The sequence below is a fragment of the Oncorhynchus gorbuscha genome, linkage group LG01 (assembly GCF_021184085.1).
Source record: "Oncorhynchus gorbuscha isolate QuinsamMale2020 ecotype Even-year linkage group LG01, OgorEven_v1.0, whole genome shotgun sequence".
NCBI lineage: Eukaryota > Metazoa > Chordata > Actinopteri > Salmoniformes > Salmonidae > Oncorhynchus > Oncorhynchus gorbuscha.
The window spans coordinates 71,127,623-71,140,129 of record NC_060173.1 but is presented as its reverse complement, the minus strand read 5'-3'; the positions used below and the strand labels follow the sequence as shown (position 1 = coordinate 71,140,129).

General features: G+C 43.5%; 1 protein-coding gene across 4 annotated transcripts in view; it reads left to right on the top strand.

The window, feature by feature from the left end:
- Nucleotides 1-12,261, top strand: part of LOC124041573 (E3 ubiquitin-protein ligase MYCBP2-like) — a 233,183-nt gene extending 220,922 nt beyond the window's left edge. For all 4 annotated transcript variants that reach the window (XM_046359324.1, XM_046359315.1, XM_046359308.1 and 1 more), the window contains 2 exons: nt 4,826-4,991; nt 10,758-12,261. In XM_046359324.1, coding sequence (XP_046215280.1) covers nt 4,826-4,991; nt 10,758-10,873 — 282 coding nt within the window. In that variant the 3' untranslated portion in view covers nt 10,874-12,261. The remainder of the gene's footprint in view (nt 1-4,825; nt 4,992-10,757) is intronic.
- The last annotated feature ends 246 nt before the right edge of the window (nt 12,262-12,507 follow it).

Genomic DNA, 12,507 nt, shown 5'->3' with positions numbered 1-12,507 from the left:
TGAATGTTTACGCGCCTGCTTCTGCCTACCACCGCTCAGTCAGATACTTAGATACTTGTATGCGTAGTCAGATTATATGCAACGCAGGACACGCTAGATAATATCTAGTAATATCAACCATGTGTAGTTAACGAGTGATTATGATTGATTGTTTTTTATAAGATAAGTTCAATGCAAGCTAGCAACTTACCTTGGCTTACTGCATTCGCGTAACAGGCAGTCTCCTTGTGGAGTGCACAAGGACTAGTTAACTGTAAGGTTGCAAGATTGGTTCCCCGCAGCTGACAAGGTGAAAATCTGTTGTTCTGCCCCTGAACAAGGCAGTTAACCCACTGTTTCCTCGGCCGTCATTGAAAATAAGAATGTATTCTTAACTGACTTGCCTAGTTAAATAAATAGCCCAATGCTGTTACATCTTTAAATAAAGGTGTAAAAAAATATATATATAATTCAATCGGTGTCCAAAAATACCGATTTCCGATTGTTATGAAAACTTGAAATCGTCCCTAATTAATCGGCCATTCCAATTAATCGGTCGACCTCTAATACAAAGTTTGGGAACTACTGTCCTATTGCATCACCCAACTTCTGTTGAGCTTCAATTGGCGGACAGATAGAAATACATTCTCCTGCAAAATGTCTTTATAAACTTGGGAATTCATTTTTCCATCAATGATGGCAAGCTGTCCGGGCCCTGAGGCAGCAAAGCAGCTCCAAACCACGATGCTCTATCCACCATACTTTACAGTTGGGATGAGGATTTGATGTTGGTGTGCTGTGCCTTTTTTATCCACACATAGTGTTGTGTGTTCCTTGCAAACAACTCAACTTTATTTTCATCTGTCCACATATTTTGCCAGTCACGCTGTGGAACATCCAGGAGCATTTTTGCAAACTTCAGATGTGCAGCCATGTTGTTTTTGGACAGCAGTGGCTTCTTCTGTGGTGTCCTCCCATGAACACCATTCTTGTTTAGTGTTTTACATATCATAGACTCGTCAACATGTTCCAGAGATTTCTGTAAGTCTTTACCTGACACTCTAGGATTCTTCTTAACCTCATTGAGCATTCTGCGCTGTGCTCTTGCAGTCATCTTTGCAGGATGGCTACACGTAGGGAGAGTAGCAACAGTTCTGAACTTTCTACATTTTAGAGACATTTTGTATTACCGTGGACTGATTTTTAGAGATACTTTGTAACCCTTTCCAGCTTTATGCAAGTCAACTATTCTTAATCTTGTGTCTTCTGAGAACTTTTGTTTGAGGCATGGTTCACTGCAGGCAATGCTTCTTGTGAATAGCAAACTCAAATTTTGTGAGGTTTTTTTTAAAGGGCAGCTCATCTCCTATCTCGTCTCATTGATTGGACTCCAGGTTAGCTGACTCCTGACTCCAATTAGCTTTTGGAGAAGTCAATAGCCTAGGGATTCACATACTTTTCCCAACCTACACTGTGAATGTTTGAATGATGTATTCAATATAGACAAGAAAATACAATAATTTGTGTTTTATTAGTATAAGCAGACTGTGTTTGTCTGTTGTGACTTAGATGAAGATCAGATTTAATTTTATGACCCAATTATTTAGAGATCCAAATTATTCCAAAGGGTACACATACTTTTTTTGCCACTGTATGTAAATAAGGTATTTCAGTTCTTAATTTTTTATAAATTTACAAAAATGTCTAAAAACCTGTTGTCGCTTCGCTTTGATCCTCATCTCTCCCAAGTGGTCATTCTCTCTTTCTCCCCTTACCCATCTGTCTATCGCCTCCTTTGAATTCCATGCTGTCACAGTTACTAGCCCTTTCAAGCTTAACATCCTTATCATTTATCGCCCTCCAGGTTCCCTCGGAGAGTTCATCAATGAGCTTGATGCCTTGATAAGCTCCTTTCCTGAGGACGGCTCACCTCTCACAGTTCTGGGCGACTTTAACCTCCCCACGTCTACCTTTGACTCTTTCCTCTCTGCCTCCTTCTTTCCACTCCTCTCCTCTTTTGACCTCACCCTCTCACCTTCCCCCCCTACTCACAAGGCAGGCAATACGCTCGACCTCATCTTTACTAGATGCTGTTCTTCCACTAACCTCATTGCAACTCCCCTCCAAGTCTCCGACCACTGCCTTGTATCCTTTTCACTCTCGCTCTCATCCAACACCTCCCAAACTGCCCCTACTCGGATGGTATCGCGCCGTCCCAACCTTCGCTCTCTCTCCCCGCTACTCTCTCCTCTTCCATCCTATCATCTCTTCCCTCCGCTCAAACCTTCTCCCACCTATCTCCTGATTCTGCCTCCTCAACCCTCCTCTCCTCCCTCTCTGCATCCCTTGACTCTCTATGTCCCCTATCCTCCAGGCCGGCTCGGTCCTCCCCTCCCGCTCCGTGGCTCGATGACTCATTGCGAGCTCACAGAACAGGGCTCCGGGCAGCCGAGCGGAAATGGAGGAAAACTCGCCTCCCTGCGGACCTGGCATCCTTTCACTCCCTCCTCTCTACATTTTCCTCCTCTGTCTCTGCTGCTAAAGCCACTTTCTACCACGCTAAATTCCAAGCATCTGCCTCTAACCCTAGGAAGCTCTTTGCCACCTTCTCCTCCCTCCTGAATCCCCCTCCCCCCCCCCTCCTCCCTCTCTGCAGATGACTTCGTCAACCATTTTGAAAAGAAGGTCGACGACATCCGATCCTCGTTTGCTAAGTCAAACGACATCGCTGGTTCTGCTCACACTGCCCTACCCTGTGCTCTGACCTCTTTCTCCCCTCTCTCTCCAGATGAAATCTCGCGTCTTGTGACGGCCGGCCGCCCAACAACCTGCCCGCTTGACCCTATCCCCTCCTCTCTTCTCCAGACCATTTCCGGAGACCTTCTCCCTTACCTCACCTCGCTCATCAACTCATCCCTGACCGCTGGCTACGTCCCTTCCGTCTTCAAGAGAGCGAGAGTTGCACCCCTTCTGAAAAAACCTACACTCGATCCCTCCGATGTCAACAATTACAGACCAGTATCCCTTCTTTCTTTTCTCTCCAAAACTCTTGAACGTGCCGTCCTTGGCCAGCTCTCCCGCTATCTCTCTCTGAATGACCTTCTTGATCCAAATCAGTCAGGTTTCAAGACTAGTCATTCAACTGAGACTGCTCTCCTCTGTATCACGGAGGCGCTCCGCACTGCTAAAGCTAACTCTCTCTCCTCTGCTCTCATCCTTCTAGATCTATCGGCTGCCTTCGATACTGTGAACCATCAGATCCTCCTCTCCACCCTCTCCGAGTTGGGCATCTCCGGCGCGGCCCACGCTTGGATTGCGTCCTACCTGACAGGTCGCTCCTACCAGGTGGCGTGGCGAGAATCTGTCTCCTCACCACGCGCTCTCACCACTGGTGTCCCCCAGGGCTCTGTTCTAGGCCCTCTCCTGTTCTCGCTATACACCAAGTCACTTGGCTCTGTCATAACCTCACATGGTCTCTCCTATCATTGCTATGCAGACGACACACAATTAAACTTCTCCTTTCCCCCTTCTGATGACCAGGTGGCAAATCGCATCTCTGCATGTCTGGCAGACATATCAGTGTGGATGACGGATCACCACCTCAAGCTGAACCTCGGCAAGACGGAGCTGCTCTTCCTCCCGGGGAAGGACTGCCCGTTCCATGATCTCGCCATCACGGTTGACAACTCCATTGTGTCCTCCTCCCAGAGCGCTAAGAACCTTGGCGTGATCCTGGACAACACCCTGTCGTTCTCAACCAACATCAAGGCGGTGGCCCGTTCCTGTAGGTTCATGCTCTACAACATCCGCAGAGTATGACCCTGCCTCACACAGGAAGCGGCGCAGGTCCTAATCCAGGCACTTGTCATCTCCCGTCTGGATTACTGCAACTCGCTGTTGGCTGGGCTCCCTGCCTGTGCCATTAAACCCCTTCAACTCATCCAGAACGCCGCAGCCCGTCTGATGTTCAACCTTCCCAAGTTCTCTCACGTCACCCCGCTCCTCCGTTCTCTCCACTGGCTTCCAGTTGAAGCTTGCATCCGCTACAAGACCATGGTGCTTGCCTACGGAGCTGTGAGGGGAACGGCACCTCAGTACCTCCAGGCTCTGATCAGGCCCTACACCCAAACAAGGGCACTGCGTTCATCCACCTCTGGCCTGCTCGCCTCCCTACCACTGAGGAAGTACAGCTCCCGCTCAGCCCAGTCAAAACTGTTCGCTGCCCTGGCCCCCCAATGGTGGAACAAACTCCCTCACGACGCCAGGACAGCGGAGTCAATCACCACCTTCCGGAGACACCTGAAACCCCACCTCTTTAAGGAATACCTAGGATAGGATAAGTATCCCTCTCACCCCCCTTAAGTTTTAGATGCACTATTGTAAAGTGACTGTTCCACTGGATGTCATAAGGTGAATGCACCAATTTGTAAGTCGCTCTGGATAAGAGCGTCTGCTAAATGACTTAAATGTAAATGTAAATGTAAATGTCATTATGGTGTATTTTGTGTAGATTTATAAAGACATTTTTTAAATTTAATCCATTTTAGAATAAAACTGTAACGTAACAAAATGTGGAAAAAGTTGAGGGGTGTAAATACTTTCCGAATGCACTGTAAATCTGATATTTCAGTTTTTTTATTTTTCTAAACTTGTTTTTGTTTTGTCATTATGGGGTATTCCGTGTAGATTGAGGACGAAAAAAAACGATTGAATCTATTTTAGAATAAGGCTTTGACGTAACAAAATGTGGAAAAAGTCGAGGGTTCTGAATACTTTCCGAATGCATCCTGTTTCTATTGATCATCCTTTCCCAATGTAGTATAACATATCCATTTTCCATCTGCAGATGTGTTCCAAGCACGGGACAGACTTTCTGGAGTACAAATGCCGTTACTGCTGCTCGGTGGCTGTGTTCTTCTGCTTCGGCACCACTCACTTCTGTAACGCCTGCCACGATGACTTCCAGAGGATGACCAGCGTGCCCAAGGAGGAGCTGCCTCACTGTCCTGCAGGTACAGAAAGTGCTCCATCTTGAAAACTTGACTGCTGACATGCACACTTTTTTAGGATTGTATTTCAGTGAACAAAATACAGAACAAAATACTAAAATATTAAATTCTAAAACAATCTAAGTTTATTGGTTGCGAACACAGCTTTGCAGATGTTAATGCAGTTGCAGTGTAATGTTTGTGTTTCTAGCTGTAACAATGCAGCAATATCATGCATTACAATATAACACTAGGGAAAGGGGATACCTAGTCAGTTGCACAACTGACCGCATTCAACCAAAATGTGTCTTCCGCATTTGTATCTGTATTTATTATGGATCCCCATTAGCAGCTACTATTCCTGGGGTCCAGCAAAATTGAGGCAGTTTATACAATTTAAAAACAATACATACATAGATTTCACCACACACTGTGTGAAACTCAGGTCCCTACTCCACCACAATCACATATCTACAGTACAAAATCCATGTGTATAGTGCATATGTTATCGTGTGTGTGTGTCTCTGTGCCTGTGTTTGCTTCCCAGTCCCCGATGTTCCATAAGGTGTATTTTATTTGTTTTTTAAATTTGATTTTACTACTTGCATCAGTTACTTGATGTGGAATAGAGTTCTATGTAGTACTGTTCACCTCCCATAGTCTGTTCTGGACTTGGAGACTGTGAAGAGACCTCTGGTGGCATAACTTGCGGGGTATGCATGGGTGTCCAAGCTGTGTGCCAGTAGTTCAGACAGACCGCTCAGACACCCAGCCCCTCTGAATCAGAGAGGTGCGGAGGGCTGCCTTAATGGACGTCCACGTCATCGGCTCCTAGGGGAGCGGTTGCTATTAACTGCCTTGCTCAAGGGGAGAATGGCAGATTTTTCCACCTTACCGGCTTGGGGATTCGAACCAGTGACCTCAGGCCAGCAATGTCAAATACATTATATGTACGGACCATTCGAAAAGTATTGGGACCCCACAATTTGTTACGTTACAGCCTTATTCTAAAATGTATTAAATAAAACATTTTCCTCATCAATGTACACACAATACCCCATAATGACAAAGCGAAAACAGGTTTTCATAGTCGGCGTCTGTAATTTTCAGTCCCTGCTCTGGATCGAGCGGGGCTTCTCCATCTGTCGGAGGGTTAGGCGCTGGGAGGAACGGGCTCAAGTTATCCTGCCTCTCGCCCGTCCATAAAGGGTTCTCCTAATCCTGTGAAGCGTGGCAGTGGGCGGATTTCCTCGTCTTTCCAGCCAAGCATGATTTTGGGGCAGCTCCACGGAAAGAAATGTTGACCATTTCTGGTTCCAAAACAATGTCATATCCCAGAGTTTGAGAGAATTACATTGCTAAGCTGCTCCCGAATATACTACATCATGACATGGAAATTGATTATATCGTAGTCCATGTGGGTTTTAATGACATTATGAAGAGCAGCCCTGAACAGTTGAACCTGGTTGACTGACTGACTAAAACAAGACCCAACATATCTGGCCCTGTGTCCTCTGAATCGTGGCATTTGAACTCTATAGCAGGATTCTTTGTCTTCACAACTGGCTACGTGATTATTGCAGCTCAGTTGATTTTAACTTTTGTTGACAATTTTGATACCTTTTGGAAACAAAACGCGTTTTATAAGGAGGATGAGATCCACCCAAATCATTTGGATTCCTGGATCCTTACACCGCATTATAATTATTATTATTTTTTTTATATATATATTTTTTTATTATAAGGCTGCGTTGAGACAATAACATATCAATGCCCCAAGCCCAGCTCAGTTAATGCCTACCATTGTGTTGCTGAGTCATCATAATGCTTTAGAAAATGTACATTATACCAAGGGTGTTGGTAGACACAATGTAAGTAACCACTTCTGGTGCAAAAACAATGTCCTATCCCAGAGTTTGAGAAAATTACATTGCTAAGCTGCTCCCGAATGTACTACATCAGGACATGGAAATCGATTATATCGTAGTCCATGTGGGTTTTAATGACATCATAATGTCATTAAATGTTCCTATAACTGCCCTGAATGCCTCTGCTGATCCTACAGATATTGTATGCAGTAATCATGTGTCTATGAACCAGATTTATACGGTATACCTTTGATGATACAGTGGTAGCAATACAAGGTTGTAACATCTACAGAAAAGACAGAAATGCCAAAGGTGGAGGTGTTGCCATTTAGATTCAGAACCACATTCCTGTGAAGCTTAGAGAGGATCTCATGTTAAATAATGTTGAAGTAATATGGCTGCAGGTTCATCTGCCTCACCTAAAGCCCATTATTGTGGGAAGCTGCTATAGATCACCAAGTGCAGTCAGTATCTGGATAACGTATTAAATGCTTGATAATATATGTGAGAAGTATATTTTCTGGGTGATTTTAAATATTGGCTGGCTACCATCAAGCTTCCCACTCAAGAAAAAGCTTCAAACTGTAACCAATGCCTGCAACCTGGATCAGGTTACCAGTAAACCTACCAGAGTGGTTACAAACAGCACAGGAATGAAATCATCAACATGTATTGATCACATCTTTACTAATGCAGCAACAATGTGCTTTAAAGCAGTATCCATATACATTACAACAGGGCTCCAACCCTGTTCATGGAGAGCTACAGTCCTGTAGGTTTTCACTCCAACACTAATCTACCTGATTCTAAGAATTAGCTGGTTGATAAACTGGTTAGTTACAACTGGGGTTGGAGTTAAAACATGCAGGAAGGTAGCTCTCCAGGAACAGGGTTGGAGTTAAAACATTCAGGAAGGTAGCTCTCCAGGAACAGGGTTGGAGTGAAAACCTACAGGAAGGTAGCTCTCCAGGAACAGGGTTGGAGTTAAAACATACAGGGAAGTAGCTCTCCAGGAACAGGGTTGGAGTTAAAACCTACAGGAAGGTAGCTCTCCAGGAACCGGGTTGGAGTTAAAACCTACAGGACGGTATCTCTCCAGGAACAGGGTTGGAGTTAAAACATACAGGGTTGGAGTTAAAACATACAGGGTTGGTGTTAAAACATACAGGAATGTAGCTCTCCAGGAACAGGGTTGGAGTTAAAACATACAAGAAGGTAGCTCTCCAGGAACAGGGTTGGACACCCCTGCATTACAATATAATAGCCATATCTAGGAAAACCAAAGTCCCGAAGGCTGGGCCTAATATCGTGTATAAGAGGTCATACAATAAGTTTTGTAGTGATTCATATGTTGATGATGTAAATAACAGTTGTTGGTCCGTGGTGTGTAATGAGGAGCAACCAGAAGCTGCACTAGACACATTTATGAAATTGCTTATTCCAGTTACTAATAAGCACCCAGTAAGAAAATGTCTGTACAAACTGGTTGAGAGGGATGAGGCAAAAGGAATGGCAAATAAGTCTGGCTGCACAACCGATTGTCAAACGTACTGCAAATTGAGAAATCTGGTGACTAAACTGAATAAAAAGAAGAAACTACATAATGAAACAATGATAAATGACATAAAGAATGATAGTAAAACACTTGGGAGCACCTTAAATTACATTTTGGGGAAAAGGGCAAACTCTGCTCCATCATTCATAAATCAGGCTCGTAGTGTCAGTGATGGCTCATTCATCACATAACCCACTCATATTGCCAACTTAAATATTTTTTTTCATTGGCAAGATTAGCAAATTTAGACATGACAGCAACAAATGCTGACACTACGCATCCAAGTAGAACTGATAAAATGATGAAAGACAAGAATTGTCATTTTGAATTCCGTACAGTGAATGTGGAAGAGGTTAATTAATTTTTGTCTATCAACAATGACAAGCCCCCGGGGTCTGACAACTTGGATGGAAAATAGTGGATTATATTGCCACTTCTATTTGCCATATCTTCAAATTAAGCCTACTAGGGAGTGTGTGCCCTCAGGCCTGGAGGGAAGCAAAAGTAATTCCGCTACCCAAGAATAGTAAAGCCCCCTTTACTGGCTCAAATTGCCAACCAATCAGCCTGTTATCAACCCTTAGTAAACTTTTGGAAAAAATAGTGTTTGAGCAGATACAATGCTATTTCACAGTAAACAAATTGACAACAGAATTTCAGCATGTTTATAGGGAAGGACATTCAACAAGCACAGCACTTACACAAATGACTGATTGGCTGAGAGAAATTGATGATAAAAAGATTGGGGGCTGTTTTGTTAGGCTTCAGTGTGGCTTTTGACATTACGGATCATAATCTGCTGCTGGAAAAATGTAATTGTTATGGCTTCACATCCCCTGCATTACTGTGGATAGAGAGATACCTCTATCAGAACACAGAGTGTGATCTTTAATGGAAGCCTCTCCAACATAACCCAGGTAGAATCTGGAATTCCCAATGGCAGCTGTCTAGGCCCCTTACTTTTTAAAATCTTTGCTAATGACATTCCACTGGCAAATATTCCTAAAACAGAAAGCATTGTATTTGGGACAAATCATTCACTATATCCTAAACCTCAGCTAGGTATTGTAATGAATAATGTGGAAATTGAGCAAGTTGGGGTGGCTAAACTGCTTGGAGTAACCCTGGATTGTAAAACTGTCATGGTCAAAACATATTGATTGATACAACAGTAGCTAAGATGGAGAGAAGTCTGTCGTTAATAAAGCTGCTCTAGCTTCTTAACAACATTATCAACAAGGCAGGTCCTACAGACCCTACATTTGTCACACCTAGACTACTGTTCAGTCATGTGGTCAGGTGCCACAAAAAGGGAAAATTGCAATTGGCTCATAACAGGGCAGCACGGCTGGCCCTTGGATGTACACAGAGAGCTAAGATTAATAATAGGCATCTCTCCTGGCTCAAAGTGGAGGAGAGATTGACTTCATCACTACTTGTATTTGTGAGGTATTCATATACTACAATACTGTATGAAATGTGTAAAACACTATGTAAACATTGTTAAAGGGTGTAGAGTGAGTGTAGTATGCCGTTATGCCCTTGACTCCTTTAAGGAGCATATCAGGCCAATGACAAATGTCTTCCACTTCACTCGGTACGGGGCAAGTTTTTTCTTGTCGCGGCAGTTGAAGTACCAGGCATGCAACCGGACCAATCCCCTATTTATCTACTGTTATTTATTTACCAGTTATTTACGTCGACCAGGAAATTTGATTTCTTGTTCTTAACCTGGGGTTAAGCTGACCCGGTTCTTCAGGCAGAGCAAAAATAAGGTTCACAAAGAAGTTTGAAAACCACGGGTTTACAACAGCAACCCGGGGATGAGTTACAATGGAAAAGAGAAGGGATGAATGAGCCAGTTGGTGGCAGGGGATGATTCGGTGGCTCCCTGTGGGAAATAAAAAATGATCCATTTGAATCATTCAGACCAAGGGATCTGTGTGTTTCAAAGTTCTGTTAAAATAGTGATGTCATCTTAATTCCAAGCTGATGTTGTTCGATGCTCTTTGACATACTGTAGTTCAGAGGTGCAGCTCAGTGCTTAGCTCAAGACATTGAGGGCCGCCACATCGTCTGCTGATTTGACCCTGTTGGCACTTGATCGATCAGTCAATATCATTGATTGGCCAGAATCAGACCTCTGGCTTCCACATCTAAATCAGTGACTGGGAACCAACAGAGGTTCTTCAAATACAATGAATGGAATGACAAACTATTTTATCAAATCACAAATCATGACAAACTGTCAACTGTAGTCTCAAACGGGCAAATTTTCACTTTGTCTCCCATTGACATCAATGCATGACTTAGGTAGAATCAAGCCAAACTCCTCATTGTTCTCATTTGTTCTCCTTGCATCCCCAGGTCCAAAAGGCAAGCAGTTGGAGGGGACAGATTGCCCCTTACACGTGGCTCACCCACCTACCGGCGAGGAGTTTGCCCTGGGCTGTGGAGTGTGCAGGAATGCCCATAGCTTCTAAAAACACCCAGGTCTGAAAACTGAGAGACACGTACCGAACACTCCTCCTACTGGGACTGCAGGATGTTGGCTGCATTCTGAGCCCAGCCTGTCAAGTATCTCCTCGTGTTGGCTTTCATGTTGTCAGATGGCCCTGGACACTGGATCAGGCTTTCTACCGTACCCAAGTTGTGCTCCACGACCTACCAGCCAGAGTCTTTTAAGGCTACTACAAAACACACAGAGAGTTGAGGTTCTATGTGCATTCCAGAGGAAACTCTAATATATAATAACTAAACTTGTGACCTGTTTGCATGTGGCCGTTGTGACCCCTTGGCTTCCATAGAAGTTGACCAGAGTCTTCGAGGCTACTACAAAACACACAGAGAGTTGAGGCTCTATGTGCATTCCAGAGGAAACTCTAATATATAATAATTAAACTTGTGACCTGTTTGCATGTGGCTGTTGTGACCCCTTGGCTTCCATAGAAGTTGCACACCTCCCGATCACTGAAGTGTAACAATGTATTGAATATTGATTTTTTTTTGCTTAAGGCAATTAGGATGAACATGGGATATATACAAGAAAAAAATATGAGACGGGTTGTATTTCCAGCTTCCTATCAATGAATTCAAAATATTGTTGAATGTAAAGACTTTTTTTTGTAATCCTGTACATTATTTTCTCCACTGTCGAGTGCATCATGGGTTGACGGGCAACAACAAATTCTGATAAGGTGGTGAAAAAGACTTAAAGGTTTTGGAGGAAAATAGTGTGCAATTGATCTAATCTTGTATATAATGATGTTTTCTGAAGTTGCTGCTCTACACTTCAATTGTGTTTGATATTCTGGTTTGAGTTTTGAGCCAGAACTTTTAATGAAGTGCAGTACTGGGTGTGCCTCCTATTTTGCAGCAGTTTATCCTAATGGAATGTATGTCGATAAAAGCCACTGTACATTTTTATACGGCAATAAACAGTCGTATTCCTCCAACTCAAAATGTCAGATCACTTCTGTTTTCTGAAAATGATGAGGAGCCCAGCGTCTGCAGTGTATGAAGGTGGATTGATGTGAACGCTTTTTTTCTGCTCCACAATCAGAAAAATGATGCTGCGGTACAAACCCTTTTTTCAGTGTTTTCGTTTAACGACTCAGAAGGTGACAATGCTGTAGGCTACCATTCTATTGTAAATGTGTGGTAACTCAACGTGTTGGGGGGGCCAGTCTTCAGAACCAAATAATACAAATAATTGTGAATATCCGTGATGCTTTTCCATCAGTGAGAGGCAGGGGGGACATGGGGATCTGAGGAAAAACACACGGCTGTTGTTATAAAAGCTTATTACTTGTAATATCTGTGGTGAATGGATTTGAATGGAAATAAACCAGGTTCTCTGTTTCGCAAGGTACATTTAAGAGGACGGTTGTGTTTATGTCACTTGGTTTTACCACACCAATGCAAGTAACGAAATAATTGTATCCTGTTGATACAGTCAACACCATATGTATTTGGAAAGTCAAGAATTGTTTTAAAAATTTGGATCTATACTTTGGGGCGGCAGGTAGCTTAGTCATTAGAGCGCTGGGCCAGTAACCAAAAGGTTGCTGGGTCAAATCCCTGATCTGAGAAGGTAAAAATCTGTCATTCTGCCCCT